The sequence below is a fragment of the Podarcis tiliguerta genome (assembly GCF_965153285.1).
Source record: "Podarcis tiliguerta genome assembly, chromosome: 3".
In the NCBI taxonomy this organism is placed as follows: Eukaryota; Metazoa; Chordata; class Lepidosauria; order Squamata; family Lacertidae; genus Podarcis; species Podarcis tiliguerta.
The window spans coordinates 46,775,443-46,799,004 of NC_139536.1; the positions used below are offsets into that span (position 1 = coordinate 46,775,443).

At 45.5% G+C, this 23,562-nt stretch overlaps 2 protein-coding genes across 5 annotated transcripts in view; one reads left to right on the top strand and one right to left on the bottom strand.

Annotated features, from left to right (window-relative positions):
* Positions 1-4,468, bottom strand: part of TAF5L (TATA-box binding protein associated factor 5 like) — a 12,216-nt gene extending 7,748 nt beyond the window's left edge. Inside the window, exons 1-3 of one of the 2 annotated variants that reach the window (XM_083433904.1) lie at positions 4,336-4,446; positions 2,854-2,961; positions 1,976-2,120 (exon numbers count right to left, since the gene is read on the bottom strand). In XM_083433904.1, coding sequence (XP_083290030.1) covers positions 1,976-2,117 — 142 coding nt within the window. In that variant the 5' untranslated portion in view covers positions 2,118-2,120; positions 2,854-2,961; positions 4,336-4,446. Of the gene's footprint in view, positions 1-1,975; positions 2,121-2,853; positions 2,962-4,335 lie in introns of both variants that reach the window. The other variant, XM_083433905.1, reaches the window with a different exon arrangement.
* URB2 (URB2 ribosome biogenesis homolog) lies at positions 4,394-21,870 on the top strand. Of its 3 annotated transcripts, none has more exons than XM_083433877.1 (10): positions 4,394-4,836; positions 5,840-5,976; positions 6,943-7,119; positions 8,443-11,806; positions 12,805-12,965; positions 13,974-14,084; positions 15,464-15,697; positions 16,185-16,275; positions 17,022-17,161; positions 21,236-21,870. In XM_083433877.1, exons 2-10 carry the CDS (start codon positions 5,851-5,853, stop codon positions 21,431-21,433), a joined length of 4,602 nt encoding a protein of 1,533 aa, XP_083290003.1. In that variant the 5' UTR covers positions 4,394-4,836; positions 5,840-5,850; the 3' UTR covers positions 21,434-21,870. The 3 variants fall into 3 exon arrangements, with proteins under 3 accessions (XP_083290003.1, XP_083290002.1, XP_083290004.1); XM_083433876.1 differs by having other exon boundaries at positions 4,757-4,972; XM_083433878.1 differs by lacking the exon at positions 4,394-4,836 and adding an exon at positions 4,964-5,056.
* Positions 21,871-23,562: the final 1,692 nt, after the last annotated feature.

Genomic DNA, 23,562 nt, shown 5'->3' on the forward strand with positions numbered 1-23,562 from the left:
GTTAAAACAGAGAGACAGCCCCTCCTCCTAGAGGTAAATAGATACGCACACCTCTGTTTGCGTATCTTTCAGGATGCGAACGCAGCAAACCTGAAAGTATTTTTCCAGGTTTTGCCATGTGCGCATGTACAGAAGCGCTCTACGTGCCACACACATAAGCGGCACCTCCGGTTGTGAATTCCTCTGGGTACGGTCGGACCTCCGGAACGGATCCCATTCGCAACTGGAGGTACCACTGTATTCAATAATTCGCTAGAAATAAGGTAATAAGTAACTTTGTCCATGTGATCAGAATGATCCAACTGTCTGTGTACTTCTTTTTTAGCTGAAGTTAGGTCTTTTGCTTCTATATCACCCACATTCCTTTTTCATCTATCCCTTTAATTTCCCTCATGAATACAAAAATTCAGTGGAGGAGAACATGGGGCCTTCCACATGCTACTGAACTACAACCCCCATGATCCCTGATGTTGGGACATATTGGCTAGGGTTGATGGGAGCTGGAATCCCATTTGGAGGGTCACAGGCTCCTCACCCCTGCATTAATGCTTCTGTATTTGTTACAGTTTTGGCCTAAGACCTGGAAAACAAATGCAATGAATAAAGTGCATCAAAAGCTGGTTCTGGAACTTAACCATAGAACATGATTTAGTGCAAGAAGGTAGCATTCATATAGCTCCCACTCTTTGCCACAATTCTATAATATTTAGGGGAATATAGGCCTATTAACAAAGCAATCTTTGTGTGTGTGTGTTAAACAAGAAACGATTGCCCTTATTTGACCCTCTGATTTGTACCAAATCCTCAAATTGCTTCAAGAAAAACAGTGTCCAGATTTACAGTTTTTGCGATTTATTTCACTAGATGCACAGGAAACAAATGAAGTAAATGGATTTTCTGGATGAACACATATGCTAATAGTGATTCCAAAGCCACATGTCCAAGCCTCATGTGATGCAGAAGCAGCTGGTTGGGCATTTCTTTCATGGAAACGTAATACACAGTTCAGCATAACTCCCAAGAAGGAAGGAGTATGAGAACCTACTTCTATAGAATGTCAGAATCCTGAATTACCAGACCAACAGTGCAATCATACGCTGGTCTGCTCAGAAGCAGGCCCCACTGAGTTCTATGGAACATGGTTATAGAATTGCAGCCTTAGCGCTTTAATGCTACATTCTGTGTGGGCAATTGTGCTTTGAGGTATTAGGTACTTCTAAAGTTATTTGTATTAAATATAACTTCTAAACAATTCAGTTATGTCTCTGTGGGTCTCCTCTGAATTGATTAACTTTAACTGGGCTTTCAATTAGTCGAAAAAAACTGCAAAAAATAACACACTGCTCTGATGCTTATTGTAAAACATCTAGAACCACAAAAAGTGTCAGGGCTGTAGAGTTCTATATATAAAAGTTGAATTCATTATTTAGCAGTTACAGTTCTCGTCTTGGCAGAGATGAGCTAGAGAATGTCTAAATCATTTAGCTTCATCTCAGTGAAAAGGCCGTTCTCCTTAAAAACCCCAAATTTACTTATTTTAACATGTCCGTTAAAAACACTTCCCAAACATATTTGGCAGCCAAATCATTTCAAAATATTTGGAAATGGCAGCATTCCTGCTGTACGTTTCATTTTGATTTGTCTTATTTGGTAAATTGCCAGATCACCTCCTTGCTTGCTTATTTATTTGCTTCCCAGCCTTTGGACACAAGTGGGTATTACAGTATCATGAAGTCATTCATGCTTCAGTCTGTCCCCAATTGATTGCTTAGAAGTTTCACTCTTTACTAACTATAGATTTGCACTTTACTATAAACCAGAAGTAGCCAGCAGGGTGTCTGACCAATGTTGTTGGACTACAGCTCCGCCAACAAGGACAAATTTTAAGAATGATAGGTTTGTAATCCAATAATATCTGGAGGGCATCATGTTGGCGACACCTGCAATAAACTCATTAAGAAACTTTAGTAGGTACCTGTTAGATTAGCTGCCATTTCTTCTGCAGTCTGGCATAAGCGAAGCCCTTGTTTCAGAGGACCTTCCGAGTCTACATACTGCCTGCGTTTGAGGTAGCAGGAAACTGCCATCTGAATCTGTTCTGTGCGTACACGTTTCATGACCTCCAAAAGAAAAGGAAGCACATTTCTTAAAACATGATTGTTGAATGAGAAACCTGTGGGAAACTGACACTCATTACGCATTCCAAAAGCTGATACAGTAGAAAATGCACACCTTACTTATTCAATGAAATATCAGCTTATCACTCAGATCATAAAGCATCAAAGCACAGAAGTTTGCAAGGACTGAGGTTCTTTTAGGATTGCAGAGGTTTAGGTGAAAATGGTGCATGTTTCATTAGTGACAACTTCAGGGTTCTAATGGCTGCTGTTCACCTTCACTTTTCCTATTTTTATTCCCAAGCACAACAGCAGTGTTTTTAAATATTTTACACTTAAGCCCACTGGAGAAGCACTATGCCATAGAACCCTCTTAGTGATTAGCGTACTGCAGTTAATAATCAAATGTGATTTTATAAAATTCTACTGTGCACTCTTAATACTATTTTCCCTGTCAAACATATGAAAAATGAAAACTTAATTTCAGTTTTGTTTCACTTTTCCAAGTTAGCTGTCAAAGGTCAGCTTGCTTAAAGGTTTCTATTTCCAGATCATTATTTTATTTGACACTCTGCCCTACCTTTATATCTAATAGTGCATAACAGCAGTCATTCCTGTTGAATGGAACATTAGTGTAGAACCTTAACTTTTGCCTCAAGCATGGTTGAAAGGCACAGAGTAAAACTCAAAAAAAAGTGTGTAAGTGAAATAGAAAAGCATTCTGGGCGTTTGTTACCTGCTAAAATCTCTGCTCACTCAGAGTGATTTATTACATGCATATCTTGCATTTTCTTTAGGAAGATCAAGGCAGCATCCCATCGAAGCACAACAGACCCAAACCTGCCTAATTTCAGAAGGGCATCTGCATTACATATGTACATTTGGACCATGGTTCTAATGTAAAAGAGGAAAACACAGAATTGCTGAGGGTTTGTTAGCCCCATTGGGAGCAAATCTGATTTCAAGTAATAGCTCATAAAATATTGTTGAACAAACTTGAAGTTCCAATGAAATAACTTACAGTAGAACTCATATTTTACCACTACTAGTTGACCTTCCTAATGTATTTTAAAAGCATCACCATTATGAGGTTCCTTGAAGCTTTTCATGCAAAATCAATTAAGGTAGTAGCATCTGCAGAGTTCTAATGTTCACTTTTGTTCCACACAAATGATCTACTACTCTACCAATTGTATTACTTATGGGGGGGCAGGGGAGGAGAAGAAACCCCATGAGAGGTATAATTATGCCTTCAGCACTCCTCTACAAAGGCAAAAGAGATTTTAGGCTGAATTTGCAATAATTAAGAAAATACAGTGTTTTCCCTTTGAGGATCTGAAAAATACATGCAATTTTGGAAATGTAAAACAAAAATCTTTGTCCACCAAAGTGTGTATATGCAAGTGAGTTATAATTCTCTGATTACTATCAGAGACAAGTCAGCAATGACTGACATTCTGCTTCAGACATATGGTATAATACCAGCTGTATTTTTAAAATGATGTTTCAATTGTGTACTTTCAAAGGTGGCACAACATTTGATCATACAGTATACCGTAGCTGCTATAATCGCTGCTGATAATTGCTGTAGTACATAGCTATTTCATTTGTAAACTCTGCATGGAAAGGATGGATATATCTTGCTTATCCAGCCTGATGAAAAATTCTGGAGAACTTGAAAGCTTGTAACATTTGGGATTTCTTTTTTTAAATTCTCATGGACCAAACTACCTTGTGCATTAGCCTGTATAGCACGGATATTCAATCGAAGCCACAACTGTAAAGCAAACGAAAACTATTCAGAGTAACTCAATACAGGACGCCTCACGCGTTTCAAGAACTCGAAGTCCCCTTTTGCTCCAAACTTTACCCGATCCAAGCTGCATTCGGCCCCAACCCCGCTCTTCCCATTTCTGCCAGGGGGGGAGAAGGGAGGCAAATGGGAAGCTGAGGAGGAAGGATGCACCGAGGCAGATGGAGCCTAAGGTCTTCCTGCCGGCAGCTGTATGGGAAAGGCAGAAGCGGCGTGGGGATGGAGGGGGGGGTGGAGAGGGAAGGGAGAGGAGAGAAGACGACGACGGCGACGCCTCCACCCAGGGAGGGCCCTTCCGCGCGCCACACTTGGCGTAGCCCGTCCCGCCGCTCCACCCGCCGCTGTTTGTTGCTGCATGCCGGGGAAGTGGGGCCGGTCGGGGGGGGGGTTGAAAGAAGCACTCACTGAAGCATCGCAGGCAGAGGAAGAGAGAGAGAGGCGCTGCGTACGCGCGCGTGCCTGTGCGTTTGAGCGACTCCCAGTGCAGGCACGAGACGGAATTCCTGGGCTCGCGCCGTCAGTCACTTGCTCCCAGTGGCGCGAGACGCCGCCGACGCCGCTCGTGCGGACCCCGGCGCGCGCGCCTGCAGCACCTCCTCGCTGCTGGGTCTTCCGCCAAGGAGGCTGCCTTGGGCGTCCCGGGCCGCTAGCGCTGGGGTTGCTCCTGTTATTGCCGCCGCCGCCGCTGCTCCTGCTGCTGCCGCCGCGGCTCGAAGGAGCCGCTCCATGACTGACGGCACTGACACAGAGAAGGAGGAGAGCGGGGCCGGGGGAGGAAGGCGAACGCGCAGGCGCGGCCTGCCAGCCAATGGGGAGGCTGGCCCTGTCGGCGCTCGGCTAGTTACGCCTGCGGAGCTCTTTTCGCTCTCGCTCTCTGGCTCCGGCAACTCGCTGGTTCGGGGAAAGGTGACGCCGAAGGAGGAGGAGGGGGGGAATCTGAGGATGTGCCGGAAGAAGCAGCACGTGCGCGGAGGGACCGGGAGAGGGGGCGGGGCCAGGACGAGAGCGTGGTGCTGCGCTTGAGAAGCGTCGCCATCGGCGCGTAAGTCCCGGGCGAGGGGGAGTTTTCCGTCCGCGTGGTGCTTTTCGGCGCAAGATGCGCGTCTGAGCGAACGGGGACGTGAGGGTGCGATCCTCTGCGTGCGTTGTTGCTGTGGCTGTTTAAATAAGCAATTCTCATTGAGTTGAGTTTAGTGAGACACTTTTTTTTGCTGCTACTGCTACTCTTATTTTTAAAAGGAGAAGTTGAGGGCAAGCGAAGAGAGGAGGTACAGACCAGATCGCAAGTGAAATATGTTTCATATACCGAGCCTGAGACTATACTGAATGGGCTTCACTGTTAAGAAAGCGTGCGACCTTAATAGCACGTGTGGCACTTGGTTGTGAGGGATCTGTGTCAAAGTATTTAGGATGTTATTTTGAACGAGAGGTGCCAAAATTTCAAGTTTCCTTGGAAGTCCTGTCATTGCCTGCTTCTTGATTTTTCATACGGTACGGGCAGGATGTGGTTTCTTGGTAGTGAGGGCTGGATCTGCATTGAAGTCCGGATGTTAATGGTGACCCTTTTGTAGTTGCTCCTTGAGAACCATAAGCAACCCATAACCTGTTCGGAGTGTTTCTTCTGTGATCCTGGGGAATGAAAGGCAATCTTGCTAGCAGTTGCTATGTTTGGGGAAGATGTTGCGGTTAGTGACATCTAAGGCTGCAATGTGAAATAGGAACTTCCTGGTTCACAACTCACACTCTTAACCCTACATTAGCTCACTCTTCATTGATGGCACAAACTAGAATGAATACAGAGAACCTATGTTAAGGAAGTGCACCTGCATAAAATAATAAATTGTGGACTAGTAGCGCAATTAATGCATACTTCAAGTGTTCCTTCTCAAAATCTTTTATTTTATTTTAGATACTGTCTTCATGGCTGCAATTTACTCTGGCATTCACCTGAAGCTAAAAAGTGCAAAGACATCATGGGAGGACAAACTCAAGTTGGCTCAGTTTGCATGGATTTCTCACCAGTGCTTTCTTCCAAACAAAGAACAAGTAATGTGTTTTCATAAATGTACCCCCTCCCACAAAAAATGTTCCAAATTAATTTTGTATATAGAATGCCTTGGTTCAACAGAGATAATGTTATTCAAGCCATTTTTTCATATCTAGCTAATACCCATCTCTAACTGGAAGTGGCAGGGAATACTTTGGTATTTCATTTTGTTCAATTTTTCATAAAAGGCTGTTGCTGTTATTTGTTTATTTATTTATTACCTGCCCTTTACCCTAAGGTTCAGGGTTAAAAACAGTTTAAACAACTTACAATCATACAAATAAGATTTATTACAAGAATGCCATCTTTGGTACATTACTGTAAATATGTGTATTCTCTCAAGGAAATCTGGGTTTCAGTAAATATGTAACACCTAGTTTTTGTAGCAACTATACTGTCTTGTCTTTCCAAATAATGTTTTTTACACGTCATGATGGGGGTACATTCTACATTTGGATTTCCAGAGTATTAGCACACCTTGATTGCTATTTTATTTTATTTCCTAAAAGCCCCAGTTTAGACATCCTTCTGATCTCAGTGGGAGAGTTAAGCTTGTGCTCAGTTCTCTTGCACTGAAACCAGTGGGACTTGAAAAGAACTTTACTGCTCCTGAATAGTGCTTTGAGACATCAAAACCCTCAGAGTTTATACCAGGCTCATTGCGCAAGCAGAAGTTGCTGCCCAGTCATTGCTGACAGGACTCGTTAAGTGAATCCTGCCCATAGTTCTGGAGCATATGCAGAATTCCAGCTGAACTTGAACTTCTTGTTAGCACTCTTGGAAACTTCCATGAAACTCCAGAGTAGCTTACACATGGTTTCTAGGCATTTCCCCCCCGTCTGGACAGTGCATTATGTGTCCTCACGCCCCTTCTTTCCTCCCTCCCTCCCTCCACCTCCACCCCCTTTATCTTTGAAATATGTAGAATGGCTATTATTAGTGTATAAATATATTTGTGAACACAGGTCTTGCTGGATTGGGTGTGCCATACCCTGGTTTCCTGTTCCAACAAGAAACTTGAATTGCCCAATGATATTGTTGAGAAGCTTTGGACGTACCTGGACAGCATCCTTCATAGCAGGAAGCTGCAGAGTCTCTTCAAGGATGGAAAGACAATCACCCTACGTTTTTCAATTGCACAGGTAACTTGATGTGTAGATATGTTCAGGACAGTATGACCCTGTTTATCAGTGGGTAGTGTATAGTCCATGCTGGGCCTTTCTGACTGTCCCACCTCTTCCGTCATAAGTTCCCCTCTAATTTTCTCTGGTAACTTCCACTAACTGTTGGCAGCTGTTGCTCACCCTGACTGCCGTATTCCTCTAATATTGCAAAAGTGCATGCTGCCATGGTTATATGTATTGGCTGCAGCTTGTATGTATATATAATCCTTGTGTGCGTCGCGCAAGAAACTTGGTGTGGCTTCCAGTGAGGTCACAACTGCTTTGTTCCTCCCTGTTCTTTTTAAATCCTGTTTTGTACTGGGCTAAGACAAGGTTTGACCTAGCATAAGGTTCTCCTTATGAACCACAAACTCTAGCCCAAGATTCAGCCTTACCTTGATGTGTAAACAAGGCCATCTTGTGTATATTTATTCAGAAGCAAATCCCACTGAATACATTGGGATTTAACTCCCAGTACAATAGGGTTTTACTCCCAATAACTGGTTTTATGATTATAACTGTATAACAGATAGTTTTAGGCTGTAGCCCTAACTAATCTTGGGAGTCAGCCCCAGGGAAGTCAATAGGACTTGCTACTGACTAGGTTAGCACTGTGCTGTCAGTCTTTTATTGACCAATAAATTCTGCAATCATGCAGGAAAATTAGCTCTGTAATTTTTTGAGAACATACTGCTTTGAACAATTTAGAACAAACATATTTAGGACATTAAAATATAGAATGTTTATAAGAACAAAATCTTTTCTGGTCACTTTTGAAGAACCTAATCTAAAAGGTCACTGAAACAGGATATGCTGCAGAACAGCCTAGATGACGTTTAGAAAAGAGATTTTTTTCATTCTGCAGAAGCACAATGCAGCTTTTAGAGTCAGTGTCACATATGACTTTTAGAAAGACTGCATACTACGGTATCCCCCTCATCCACATGTTAGGGGTCTTTAGTTTGGCTGTCAGCAGGTCCTGGCCCCTCTTTTGTCAGGATCTAAGCTCTAGCCTTACAAGGAGCCTCAGTGGATTATTTGTCTTAGGGACAACAATATTTTTGTTGGAAGGGACAACAATTCTGATGGCAGAGAGAGGGGGGGGCAAAGAATAATAATAGGTGATTTATTACATGATACATAAGCTGCAGTAAATATCTGTAACTCTAACCAAACGTCATGTAAGAAGACACTTGGTGGAGAGCTTCTGACCTTCAGCTCCCCTAGCTATTGACCATTAGAGTATCATTTCCATGTAGAAGATTGACCGTGAATTGTCTTTGCTTCTTGTTTATGCTCCAGGTCATGAATGAAAAGCTTTCCACCTCTTATGCCCAAAAAACCTTGAAGGACGTTGGCACTGTGCTAAGTTGCTGTAGTGGCATCCTGTCTGTGCCCCCTCTCTCGATAGTTTACACTGCAAAATTTGAGCTCCTGGTGGACCTTCTGAGCAAGTTGTCTTGTCTGGCATGTTGGCAGTTGTCATCCGAAGAGGCTGTGTCACCCCAGTTGCTTGAAGTCCTCCAGCTGACCTTCCAGCAGTACCTCCTGATTCAGAGGCAGCAGGCCAATGCGAACCGTGTATTTGGGCAAGTGACTAAGCAGCTGCTTCAGCCGTGCCTGCTCCTGAGGCATTTGCTCACTAGTGGGGCATGGACACAGGCGGAAGACGGCCATCTGCGTCAGCATCAGAGCAAGGAGATCCGGAACAGCATAGAAGCCCTGCTGGTGGCTGGTATTTTCCGGCCAGAACTCTTGCCGTCTTACAGTGAAGAGTTGCTGCCAGAGAAGGAGCCTCACGCCGTAAGAAAAGGGGGTTTGAAACATCTCCTGCTGCCGGCCAGCACAATCCAGACTAGATTAGAAGATGCTAGCTTTTGTCCTCCAGCTCTTCATGGGAAAGTGGTAGCAAACTCGGTGCCTCTGCTCTTTAAGCTGTTCCTAGAATCCTACAATAAGGCTGAAAACCACCTTGTCTGCTTCCACATGCTCACCAGGCTTTATCGCTGTCTAAGGATTTCAAACCTGCAAGAGGACCTTTGGAACAGCCAGTTTTCTCCGTCAGAATGGACCTCGGAGCTCCTGGCCATGGAGCAGCTTTTGAACTCGGTGCTGAGCAACGGCATCTATAACGTTGCCGCAGATAGGATTCGACACAAGGAAGTGCAGTTTCACTTTTACCGCCAGCTGGCACAGATTCTGGTGAGTCATTCCCAGCCTGCCATCCCTGCCTGGTTCAGGTGTCTCAAGGCCTTGATCTCCTTAAATCATTTGATTGTGGAGCCTGATTTGGACGACTTGGTGGCCTCTGCTTGGATTGATGCAGAGGTCTCTGAGCTGCGTACAAAAAAGGCTCAGGAGACACTTGTCGCGACTCTCTTCCACACTTACGCCAAGCTGCGCCAGTTCCAAAAGCTCTTTGAAGAGGTTTTGTCCGTCATCTGCCGTCCTGCTGCAGAGGAGCTGAGGCTCCCGGTTCTTCCTGCAGGCATCCGGGCCAAGCTCTGCGAGTGCCTCCTCGATCTGCCACCCAATCAGATCCTGGACATTGTGGCGCTCATACTGGAGAAGTGCCAGACTTTCCTTATACCTGATGTCAGAGGAGACTCTGACGTGGCCTCGAAGCTCCAGTCCATGAGCTCATTGCTGCACTCTGTTCTGTTCCATATGAGGAGCTTAGATGATTCCACCCCGTTGCCTGTTGTGCGCCGGACTCAGAATCTGATGGAGACGATGCAGAGGGAGGTGATCGGAGCTTTGTTTGACCTGCTGACAGATTGCCAGGCAGAAGAAACGGAGCTGGAGCTTTGGGTAGAGAAAGTCGGTGGCTCTGCTCTCCTCTTTGCTTGCACTTGGGTAGCGGTCAATACCCTTTTCAGTTTAAATTGCCCAAAGTATGCCTCCCCGGCAGGCAAAACAACCTTGGCTCTTACTGATTCCACCGTAAGCAACTGGGACTTCTCGGCTGTCCTCCCTGGTTTGGATACGCAGCGCTGGGAGAAGATCACAAAGCTCTTAAGCTGTTCCTGCTCAGGGAGCAGATACTGTACAGAATGGCTGGTGCTTCAGAAAATGAAGATGATGCTGATGCAATCCAGCTCTCAGACAGAGGCATCCCACCAGGCTTTGCAGTGTGCTGGAGCTTTCATCCTTCAGTCTGGAAGATGTTGCACGAACGGAGAAGAGTCAGAGCCCTGGGATGGCAATGCAGGCGCAATAACTAGCCTCACTTACCCTACCGCTCATTGGCACCTCATAGTCTCCAACCTTCCCATCCTGGCCCCCTATCTATCCATGAGTGATACATGGTACGTTGCAGGTGTGCTCCTGAAAACACTGTTGGCGAACCAGACACAGGCAGCCCCTGATGGTGACGGCAGCTCCTTAATCACCGTTGGAAAGGTGTCTACAGATTTGCTGCATAGTCCTCTTCTTCCAGAACTGCGGGCAATACACTCCTCTTTCCTGAGCCACATAGTCCAGCACTGTGCGAGCATCGTTGCCAACCAGTCTCTTCAACAACTGTCTGCAGAAGATGTGCCATGGTGTGAGTTTGACCCTTCTGGTCGCGGTGCCAGCACAGGGCCTAGCAGCGAACCTTCCATGTGCTGGACAGCAATGGAGAAAGCTTCTCAGGTTATACTATCATCAGCAAAGGGGAGGGATTATGTGACCTTGGAAGAAGAGCACCTCAATAGGCTTTTGGGTTTGCTGGATATAATTTCGGCATTGAATCTGGACAGCCTCTTTCCTCTGGGCCACACGCGGTGCTTCCTTTTGCTGTTATCTTTGGCTGCCAACACCAAGGCAAGCGTTGCTTGCAGCGAGGCCTTGTCTCTGAAGTTCAGGACAACCTGCTACCGTCTCCTGGCCTGCCTGCAGACGGGCAGGAACGCAAATTCGTCCTTCAAGGTCCTGCATGCCAGCGATGTTCTCGAAGCCGCCCTCTCCTCTGCATTTGCAGCGTGCAAGACTTCGGCCGGCGTTTCAACAGCTGCTCCGTGGGATGAATTTCTGTGTGGGATCCAGGTCTTTTTGGAGCACTACCTTCAGTTCACTCTCGAGAGGCGGCAAAGTGTGAAGCTGAACCTGGAAAAGTTCATGGCGTTCCTAGCCACTTGCAAGCCGTGTGCAGCCAGCAGTGAACATGCTGAGAGTTGGAGTCCTGCTGCTGACCAGCTCCTCTTGGTGGCAGTAACAGCACAGTGTCAAGTTCTGACTTTGCACCTCCAGCACCTCCAGCAGCAGGGGAGCCATCAGGCTTCAGGAACGCTGCCTGTTTTGCTGGAACAGGCAGTGCTGCAGACGGGAGCAACCATCCAGCTCTGCCTTAGAAATCACACAAAAGGCCAGCCGTTGCCTTTGGTGTTCCTGCCGTGCATTACGACCCTTCTGAAAGCAGATTCCTTTCTTGCGCAGTCGGCGACGGGGGAGAACGCGCAACAAAGCCCCGCACAGCCGAGCAAAGGCCAGCAGCTGTCTCACCGCGAGTTGTACCAACGTTTCTACATTCAGCTCTTGAGAGAACTTGACTTGGCTGGTGGCAACGTCCAGTTCCTTCGCTCCGTGCTGCAGTTCCTAACTGCCTTCTGTTCCATGCCCGAACTGTATCCTGCACAAGCAACTTCCATTGCTGCATTTCACTCCATCGGGAAACTACTTGCAGGTAACAACTGGTTATCCCTCCTACTCTCTCAAAGCTTTGTTACACATGGAAGCCTTAAGGGAGTCTGTGAATTACAGTGTTGGTACAGACATCCAGCTTGGGGATGGGAAACCTTGAGCCTTCCAAAAGTAGATGGACTACAACTCCCCTCAGCTCCAGCCACTGTGGTCTACAGTCAGTAATGATGGGAATTGTAGTCCAGCAGCATCAAAGAGCCACAGGCTCCCTATCTGGATGATAGCTGCTGCTTAATAGCATAGCCTTACTTGCTGTCGTGCATTGTCTTAGAGCCACTTCACTCTGCAAGATCCCATCTCTTTGTTGTACTAGGTAAGGAAAATCAAGGAGTTCAGAATCAAGGTCATGTGTCAGGAGAAGCCCAGGCCACCCAGTCTCCTTAGCCTCAGGCTTTTGAAAGGAATAGGGATCCTACCCACATAAGAAGCACTTATTCTCTTTGATGGAAGCTTGTGTGTGATGAAAGATACAAAGAGAAGCCTAAGGAGTAAACCCTACACAAATAAAGAGTGGAGTCCCTAAGACGGTTGGATGGTGCCTTGTACTCCTCCTTCCAGCAGTTCCTGCAACCAAGCTGGTGCCAAATGTATTGTTCTACTTTCCTTTGGACCATATCAGTGAGGCTGAGGGGAGTCTTGCCATCTGAGCAGCCCAGGACCTCCATATACACTGCCCAGGCTTGCGTCCCAGAGAGATCATTTTGGTGCTGGTAATGCAGCAAAAATAATGTGGGAGGCAGCAGTTATGGGTCTCTACAGCCACAGCAGGCACAGTGATTCTCCAGCAGTTTCATTTCACCCTCAGAGAGGCACTCCATTGTCTCTCGAGACAGATGGATGCCAAGAACTTCAGCAGAAGTTCAGAAAAGCGTTATGATTCATGCAAACCCATCTTGTGAATTGTTCTTAAAATGATTGAGAACCCAGCAGCCTCCAGCAGGCCTGGAGTTTGGATGGTAGTGTTGTCTTTCATTATTGCAGGTCCCGGAGTCACCGTCCAAGTGATTCGAGATCTGGAAGTGCAGCTGACAGAACTGATGGCCCAGCTGGTGGAGAATTGTACCCCTGACGACTTTTGTGCCATGTTGAGGGTGGTGCTTGAGGGATTAGATGTTCGCAATATTTGGAAACAAAATCATGAAGTAGGGGGAAATTATTTACTTCTCTTTTAAACTTCTCATATGCATCACAACTGTTCGTTGTCCATTACATAGCAACCATATGACAGCAAGCACTTTTTTTTACTACTCTTATGTGGAAAGGAGGTATCAGAATGTGTAGCATTGAAACTGACATGTTTGGGCATCTTGGCTGGCTTCTACAGAATCAAACTATTTAATCTCAGGATGAGGAACAACCTCTGGTCTTACAGATATTGTTGCTCTCCTCTAACTTCCCTTGGTATTGGGGATGATAGCAATTGTAGTTCACAAACATCTGGCAGGCCAATTCCTGATTTAAGCAGTGTTGCCTGTTCTGTGTGGCCCTGGCTCTCCCAAGATCTCAGGTTGAGATCTTTTCTCAGGTCTACTGCCTGATGTTTGCTTTCTCTGGAGATGCTGGAAATTGAAGCTGGGACCTGCTGAGGACGACACGTACGTTCTGCCCATTGAGTTACGGCCCTTTCCCAAAAGTGCTTTAGCCTTTCATTTGTAAATACTGTAAATGGGGAATTGGACCTCTGGTACAGATTCTACTCTGTTTACGTGCTAATATCTCAACTCTTGAAATGCTTGTCCTTGCATTACTAAAACCACACGCACAAGAAAAGTATTGGCAGAGTTGGGGGTAACCTGTGGGGGTTGCAGAAATAAACATATATTTAGGGAAAGGAATAATGCCCTAAAAGAGCCCAGTAAGGACAGCGTTCAGTGGCCACAGAAGGAAAAGCCTGAAAACCAGTGTGTCTGTGTGGAGAAAGATAGGGAGAAATGGAAATGGAAAAAGGAGGTCTGAGGAAGAGACACATTAAAAAATATTTTACATGTCTAGAAAAAAATGTATAACGCAGACTCTGAACTCTTATTTTGATGGACTTAAATTTTATTCATTTCCATGGAACTGTGATTATACCTAACTTTCCCGGGGTTGCACCCTTTCACCTTCATGTCTCCTGTTTGAAATGCAATGTTTGTTTTTATTTTGTGCAGGAAGCATTGTCGGCTGTTACTCTAGTCAAAGTGCTGCTTGGCTGCCCTTTAAGCAGAGAGAAAGAGAAAGCGTTCTGGTTTTCCAGTCCGCGGATAATCACTGCTTTAGTTGTGAGTATCTCTGCAGCCAGAACTGTGGTTCTTCGGAGCCTATCTGTGCTACTGACACCAATGCACTCCCCACATGCCTTTTATTCCCAAGGAGTGTGTGGTGGGGAGCTGGTGTTGTTGATCGGACTCCAACTCCCATCATTGGCCAAGCTGGCTGGGGCTGATGGGAGCCGGAGTTCGGCAGTGTCTGGAGCACAACAGGTTCCCCCCCCCCCCGACGTGTACATGAGTAGATGGAAAGTGAGGAGCTAGACTTGTTGGGGCCATGCCCTTTCCAAGCTTTAGTTTTGCAACATGGCTAGGATTTCTACTCTTCTGCATGGGAGTGATAGCACTCCACCTCCAAAGAATCATAAAGGGAAGGGGGAATTGTTTCTCCAAATGGGGAATGGATGAGTGTTCCAGACCTAGGGTTACACAGTGGGAGAATATGAAGCCACTCCGGACATTGGAGTGTGTTAAAGTAGCACTAAGGGGACGTTCTGTCAGCTCAATGATTTCTCCTTGTGCAAAGGAATCTTCACCCCCTCTCCCCACACAACTCTCCCACTTAACCCTCAAGAGCGTAGCAGATTTGGGCACAGGGTAGGATACGTGTCAAGGGAGGAGAGGGGGAAAATTATATTGTGTATGCAATGAATATATATTTATATGAATTGATGAAGCAGTTGCAATTCCAGCAGAAAATAGTAACCCTCCTCCTTTTCACTTAAAAAAATAAAAAATCAAATGGTTCAAGTGCCCCAGAACTAAGATACCATAACAGGGGAGTGCATAGCCATCAGTAACATAAAGCAAAAATGGAAAAAAGTTAAGTATTTACAAAGTGGTACAGAGGGGAGGGGAATTGCTGGCCGCATCAGAGTCGTTCAATAGGTTCCTGTGATGCAGGTACAAATAGAAGTTGCAGGAGCAATAAAATGTGCCTTCTGGGGAAACATCATCTCTCCGAATTTCAGAACATCACTCATCCAGTGCTAGGGAGGTGTAGTATCTCAGCTGGTGATGTGCAGCCTTGAGATGTTTGGTGTGTGTTTGTGTGTGTGCATGTGCAGAAAACAGAGTTACCTCTATTGAGCTAGAAAGAAACGGTAGCACAGAAGGGCCGTCGATTTCTGCCTATATTGCTTGGTACGTCCTTCTGCCATAAACGTACATAAGCTTTTACAAAATCAGATTTCGGGTGTCTTGGATACAGAACCATGGATCTGCATTCACATACCAGTGTTACTCCTGTTGGAGAAAACCACCTGTGCCTCCAGAAGCTCTGCTTCATTGTTTGATGGCAGCAGAAGCTTGCCAGGAAAGGACACGGTAGAGAAACAGGGGCACACATCCTTTCCTACAGCTGCTGCTTCTTTCCTTCCTTTTTGACTCAGATGCAAATGAAAGAGGCATCTCAAGACCCAAAGCGCATACCCATCCTTGCCGTACCTATACTGGAGACAGTGGCAGCCCTCCTAAGGCAAGGAGAAGGCGTTCTCTCTAACCCGCATCACGTCACCCTGGTGTTCAATATTCTTCTGACTGTCCCTCTCGACCAAAGGGAGTATGGGAACATCTTCCTGGGAATTCACGAGGTTCTCTTTTCCATCCTGCAGTGTCATCCTAAGGTAACGAAGGAGGCAGAGTTTGTATGTTGATTTTGATGTGTTTTTATTATTTTTCCTAAGGTCTAGAAGTTGCCGGGCAACAACTCCCGTCATTATGATTTTATTAATTCCATTTCTAGCCCCCCTTTTCCCATAAGGAGATCAAAGTGGCAAGCATAGCATTCGTCCCCATTTTATCCTCGCAACCACCTACGAGGTAGCTTCACCTAAGAGAGTGTGATTAGTCCCAGGTCACCCCTTGAGCTTTGTTACCGGCTTGTGTACTGAGAGGGGCAGATGGAGGGATATTGCATCCAAAACTGGATTGTGAGTTTTAGGCCCCATTAAATATTTTTATGGTTGATTTTCTAGTAGCTTGTCACCCGCCCCGTGATCATACTGCGATGGAAGGGTGGGAGATAAATTTAGCAAATAAATCTGTTTTGAAGTTAAAACACGGATTGCCTTTTGTTCCAGTGCTTCAGTGTTGTATTTAATTGGTTTGCAGGTGATGCTCAAAGCAGCTCCATCTTTCTTGAACAGTTTCCATAGACTGGTTATTTCAGTTATGCACGAGGGGAAACAGAAAGGAGACAGAGGTCTGGTATTTTATTTGTATCTCCTTCTATTCCTATCCTGTGTGTAAAACGCTTTTGCATAGTGGAGCCAGCTACATCTTGCAAGATTCGAAGTTTAGCAGCACAAACTGGAAAATGTCTATTCCAAAATATGTCTCATTTTTGCTCAGTAGGGCTTACATCCTAAAAGTATGCATCCTAAATTAACCAGTGTCATGCAGTGGCTTTGTGTGATAGTGCTTATTTATGGAAAAGTGAATGATATTCGGTAGTGGGTGGAGGCAATGATCACACCAAGAGCCAGTAAGACCTCACTCCTTGGGGTAGAAGCCTATCCCAACGACCACAACATAGAGGGAAGGGATGGTACATCAACCTTTGTCTCTGGTCTCTCATTGGCTTTTCCTGATTGGTCAATCACCTTCCACTGGAAAAAAGCTTGCCTGCCTCTGGTGTATGGGACCGCAGCTGAAGTCCTTCCGTGAACATGCAAAGTCATGTTTCTTTCTATTCTCCTTCACCGCACACTAAAATTTGTCCTGCACAGGTCAGGAGGGAGTTCCTGTTACACAGTCTCATTGTTTTCATATGCATACTTTCTATTCAGCCCCTTATTTCCCTCATTTTGTTAACATTTTATAACAGGCTGCAGAAACAGTTGTGTTTGGTTGATTTTTGGTTTGTTCCCGTATTTTACAGGGGGGTGGGTGGGAGAATCACGAAAGGATTAAAAAATAAAACTCTGACTTTAAACTTTGCTTTCCAAGGGATCACAGATGAATTTGAAGTTATACTGAAGTGTGCCCACTTGGTGGAGCGGATGTATACTTACATTGCTGCAAAAACAGAAGAATTCACAGTGTTATCTTCCTTCATTGTGGCCCAGTATGTAATTGAACTGCAGAAGGTAATAATCAGCTATTTACTATTTATTTGTAAGAATGGAAAAGAGGAGAGTATAATGATTATATGTTCCTTGTGCATCAAACATCATAAATAGATTGCAAAAATATTCTGGAGCTTTAAGAGATGCTTGCAATTAAGGTAGGTTTTTATTAGAATTTGGAAACTAGCCACCAGCCATGACGGCTGCCTAGTACCACCGCTAATGGAGGTGGCCTATGCTCAGGGCTTGTGAGAACAGGATGATGGGATAGATGGGCCTTTGGCCTGATCCATCAGGGCCTTTTCTTACATTCTTAAACCTCCGTTTAAAGTGGGGTTTCTGATTCTCATTTGGAGGTGAACTTTGGTGTGCAGTTACCATAGTTTGACTGGTTCAGGACCTTGGCAAAGTGTGGTTACAGCAAACCAGACAGTGCAGGGAAGGACCCTGCAAGGCTGAAGCCTGTTCCTGAGGTCGGAACCTGTGTCTTTGTTGCTGATATACTAGCTGTTCTTTGGGTCTGCTTCTTGGCAGGTGCTCTGTTGTCTTCTTTCTCTGCCTTCACCCCCTCTCACTAACTAACTAACAAAATAAAATAAAATAAAATTTATACATACATACATACCCCACCTATCTAGCTGGGTTTCCCCAGCCACTCTGAGCGACTGACAGCAGAATATTAAAAACATGATAAAACATCAAACATTTAAAAACTTCCCTATATAGGGCTGCCTTCAGATGTCTTCTAAAAGTCGGATGGTTATTTCCTTGACGTCTGATGGGAAGGCGTTCCACGGGGCGGGCGCCACTACCGAGAAGGCCCTCTGCCGGTTCCCTGTAACTTCGCTTCTCGCAGGGAGGGAACCGCCAGAAGGCCCTCGGAGCTGGGCCATGGGGTGGAGACACTCCTTCAGGTATACTGGGCCAAGGCCGTTTAGGGCTTTTAAGGTCAGCACCAACAATTTAAATTGTGCTTGGAAACGTACCAGGAGCCAATGTAGGTCTTTCAGGACCGGTGTTATATGGTCTCGACAGCCACTCCCAGTCACCAGTGTAGCTGCTGCATTCTGGATTAGTTGTAGTTTCTGGGTCACCTTCAAAGGTAGAGCACATTGCAGTAGTCCAAGCTACTACAAAAAAAAATCCATCCCTTTTAACATACAGTTCATTAACCAGGTGTTTCATCCCTAGATTACATACTAATTTGAGCACCCTTTTTTCCAGTTCAGGGAATAAGAAATGAAGGAGGATTCTGAATTTTGTGTGAAAGCAAGCTCTTCCCCCCAGTTCCCCCTCCCCCATTTATTTTTATTTAAAATATTTCTATACTGCTCTTATTAAATGTTGCCAGGATAGTCCACAGCAATGCAACAAAATTCTGTTGAAAATATTATAATATACATCAGAATCCATGGAACACAAGCTGAATAGCACTTAGGCTCAGCATTCATAACCTGCTAGCACATGGGTGAACTGAAATGCAACCATCGGAAGAAGATGGCACTTGCTTTATTCCAGACAGGAGTCAGTTCCGCAATTTGGGTGCCATACGGGCAGGTCTTTGTTGGAAAAGCAGTTCCTTCAGATATCAAAGTCCCAAGTTGTTTAGGGCTCCATGCATCAACACAAGAACCTTAGATCTGCCACAGTAGCAAATTGGCCCCCCGTGCAGGTTTTGTTCCCCCCCCCAAAAAAGCACGTCACATGCTCATCTTAGGTCACCCTGCTCAGCAACCTCACCACTAGCCGCAGCTCCTGAAGCAGTTTTAAGGGCAGCCCCTCCCCCCATGGAGCACATTGTAATCATTTATTTGATTTCTTTCTTGCCTTTCACCATAAAGTCCAAGGGCGGTGACAGCAATTTAAAATACAGTCTGCTCTGCGAACGTTTAGCATCAGCATGGCAGCTTGCTGCAGTTTTTCCAGCTTTAGGGGGAGCTTTTTCAGGAGGATGCCGTACTTCAGGTGCAAAAAAAAAAGGCCAGTTGTTGGCTGCTGGAACCCCATTAAACAGGTACAGTGGTGCCTCGCAAGACGGAAAACCCGCTAGACGAAAGGGTTTTCCGTTTTGGAGGTGCTACGCAGGACGAATTTGCTATGGGCTTGCTTCGCAAGACGAAAATGTTTTGCGATTCCTGGGTTTTTTCCCCCGCTCCCCACCCCCTTTTTCTAAGGCACTAAGCTGCTAATAGCCTTTTAGCAACTAATCCGCTAATCCCTTAAGCATTTAATAGCCGCTAATAGCGCTAATCCGCTAATCCGCTAATGGGCTTGCTTCGCAAGACGAAAAAACCGCTAGACGAAGAGACTCGCGGAACGGATTCTTTTCGTCTTGCGAGGCACCACTGTACTGTCAAGGAACTGCCATCGGCTCAGAGGCGGAAGGGGGAAGGGCAGATGGATTACAGAGAGCCCCCAAAAATCGTGGGAAGCAGCACTTCCTCAGCGGAGGAAGGAAGCCCCGCCTCTAGTGGGGAAGAGCTGCAGGGCTCAGAGGAGGCAAGGCGATGCCAGGACACCTTGCCTCAGCAAAGCGGGGAGGAGGGAGGTCCCCCTTTACCCAAGCCTTCCTTGCGCAGTAGGCTTTCGCACAGAGAGGGGAGGCATCGGCTGGGGATCAAGAGACTACTCTGCTGGGGAAAGTTTAAGGACCGCCCACTCTCAGATTCTGCTAGTGATTGAGCAGGACATGGAATAGAGGCGTTCTTCATTGTAAATGTTTTTGCACCAATAATAAAGCCTTTGGAAAGACCAGTGAGGGATCTTGCCTGACCGCTCTCGAGCAACCACACCGATAGGCATAACAGGTACATATAAAGATGAACGGTTTTTCTTGGTAATAATGATTCCCCGGCCATCTCGGATGATGCGCATTGGTCATTTTGTTCTTCGAAGGCAGCTTCCACTTCTGCAGCAGTGCTGAAGCTGCACGAACTGTCACAGCGATTAGAAGTTCACTTCATTAGGAAAGAGTTTATTACTTGCCTGGGGAAGAGAAGGGAAGCCTGGATTTTAATGACAGCCTCTAGTTTAATTTCCATTATTCTAGGAACTGAGTGCGACAGGTCTGGAAGCATGAAGCTAATTTGGGCTTTTGGCGCATGGAGGGAGGAAAGGAGAGAATCTCTCTGTGGCAGAAAATAGCACAATCTCCCCTTGGGGCTAGAAATCTTGGCAGGAAGATGCTTCCAGGGTGACATTTGAGTGCAGAGATTGTGCCAGTTTGGGGGAAGGCTGGAAGGGAACAGCCAGCGCTCAGGTGTGGAAGATTTTTATAGCCAGTTCTGATGATTGACAGGCTTAGAAGTGCTTAAGAGGATAATAGATAATGAGTGCATATCCTGCCTGAGGAGGTGACAGTGGAGGAAGAGTGTGTTCGTGTCTGTTTATCTGCATCATCACTTTCAGGGCTAGTAACGTCGTAAAGCAAAGCTGGTTTAATGAAGTGAATGGTCTGTTCTGCATCTACTGTCTTCTCTATAAAGGACGGCCTTGTTCTCAATTTTTGTTCTATTATTCGTTACATACTGATGAACTGCATGTTTTGGGTATATCGTCTTGAATTTGAAGGATGATTTCAAAAACAATATACCACTGAGTGAAACCAACATCACGGCCTGCTCCTCATACCGGTCCTGGGCGATATATCGATATATCACCCAGGCCTATTGCTGAGAAGCTGCCCCAACTGGCTGTGACTTGGCGGCTCACCTGGCCTGCTGCCACTGTAGTTCACAGCGCCACCTGTTGTCAGCCAAGCAAACTGCTACATGACAGCTGCCTTAGTGAAGTGTATCATAGGAGAGGTACGTGCTAGGTTGCCCTGTGACAAAGTTGTCGGGGTGGCTTACAATAAGGAATAAAAGCAAATTTAAATTCAATGGCAAGAACACATGCAACAATAAAAGTGTACTATATTTTGGTGTTGAGATTTTCCAGTTTTTCAGCAGGTCTTACAAAATTTCAGGTTGTGTTTTTGTACATCAGGTAACCTGCTGGACAGATAATAAGCTACTGTATTACCTTAGAGCTTTTACTTATGAGTGTTGTGTGTATTTAATAACACGTTTTAATGAGTCATTGTGTTCCCTCTAGGTGACTTTGCATCCAGCTGTAAAGAAACATCTAACTGAGGGGATTTATCACATCCTAGATCTTTGTGTGGAGCGTGATATCAAGTTCTTAAATGCGTCCTTACCAGTGGGAGTGAGAGAAGTTTTCAAGGAACTGTATCACGATTATTCTCACTACCACAAAGCTCTAAAGCAAGGGGATGAAAAGTACACAGCATGAGCTACCTATTGTCTACCTGCTGCTTTGAAATCTCACAGAGGACTGTCTTTCAAGGTGATGAGCACTTGCTGTTCTTAAGGTTTGTGTACTTAGTATCTGAAATCTAGAGGCTGTGTTCATCTGGACAGGTGCCCATAGCAACTTCTGCTGACAGATGTATGCTTTCCTAATGATTGCAAACATGTTTTGAAGAAGAAATTGCTTACTCGGTAAAGAGATGCTGGAGTCAGAACCTTCAAGAGACAATGCAGTCTTCTTTTGTTGTAGGCCATAGGTATTCATGTAGAACAACATGTGGAAATAAATCATGTTTTTGGTTTATATGATTTTTATATTGAGACCAAGAAAACCACTCCCCGCATTGTGCTGTAATTGTGAGAGCTTGTTAATTAATTTAATTAATTAATAAACCCAATAATTCTTTCTTTTTTAAAAAATTAAGAGTTGTGGCTCTTCAATACACTTGACACTGCTCTTAATATTTCTGATGTTATTTGCTATCTACATGCAATTTTGCCACTGGCCTGTAGTGAGCAGCAGTTGTTCTCTGATAAAACAGGACTCTCAGACTGGTGTGCTACCCAGGGAACATAGCTCTGTGGTGGCTGCACCTTCAGAATCTCCCAGGTAGGAAAGTCACCTTTCTTAGCCTTTCTGCATATCCCTCAGCATTCATGGTAATGATGTTTCTACACAGCTCCACAGTCTAACCATCTGTGCATACCAGAGATACTAATCTTCTTCATGCTTCCATATCTGATTATTCTTGGATAGGACACGAGTCAAGAACGCTTGGATTTAACAAAGGCTTGCCCTCTCCTTCAGCATTTGAGTCATCCCCTCAATGTATAAACAAATCCGAGAACTGACGTGAGTCAGGAGGTTGCTGTCTCACCAGCATAACACACCCCAAGGGTTCAAGGAAAAAGGGCAGCTGAAGGAGAAATAAATATAGCCTTACACAGTGTAACGTCTGAGGCAAATATGTTTGTTGTCTAGTCGTTTAGTCGTGTCCAACTCTTCGTGACCCCATGGACCAGAGCACGCCAGGCACTCCTGTCTTCCACTTCCTCCCACAGTTTGGTCAAACTCATACTGGTAGCTTTGAGAACACTGTCCAACCATCTCGTCCTCTGTCGTCCCCTTCTCCTTGTGCCCTCCATCTTTCCCAACATCAGGGTCTTCTCTGCTCATGAGGTAGCCAAAATATTGGAGCCTCAGCTTCAGGACCTGTCCTTCCAGTGAGCACTCAGGGCTGATTTCCTTAAGAATGGATAGGTTTGATCTTCTTGCAGTCCATGGGACTCTCAAGAGTCTCCTCCAGCACCATAATTCAAAAGCATCAATTCTTCGGCAATCAGCCTTCTTTATGGTCCAGCTCTCACTGCCTTGCCATGGTGATGGGGCTTGAATAACTCAGAGAAGCTATGAGCTATGCTGTGCGGGGCCACCCAAGATGGACAGGTCATAGTGGAGAGTTTTGATGTTATCCACCTGGAGCAGGAACCGGCAAGCCCTGCCAAGAAAACTCCATGGACAAAGACAAGAGGCAAATACATACCAACAATTAATTTATCTTGGAACTGTTTTTGTGGTCTTCCACTTTCTCCATGGCCCACTCTACGCTTACAGCAAAACAAAGCGATCAGATCACAAAGTGCTAGAGTGGACTGCACAACTGCAGGCTGAAGGTGAAAGGAATGCCATTTTCTTATTAAAAAAAATGTTTTACCCTATTTATCTTCAAGATAAAACCAAGAAAGGCTAGCACATTAGAAAGGGTGGCTCTTGCCTTCTTGTTGGGACCTTTTCAGATGGAATTGTTGGCATCAGTCCTGTCTCAGGAGACAACAGAAGAGTGTGCCTTTGGGGGTAAATTCTAACAGTTGGGGAGATACAGCGCCTCCTGTGGCTACAGAGATTAATGCGGGAGAGACAAGTTTTGTTGCAGTTGGGGCAGATGAAGGTGTCTGGTTTTGCTGCTACATGTCACCATGACGTTCCTTCTCTTTGCGCGTCTCCCAGCGGTCACTCCTCTGGTCACTGCTGTGGATACATGACCTGTCTGCCTCCAGGCACTGCTGTTGTCTGCAAGGGATTCCTATACAGCGGGGTTAATGCTGCTAGCC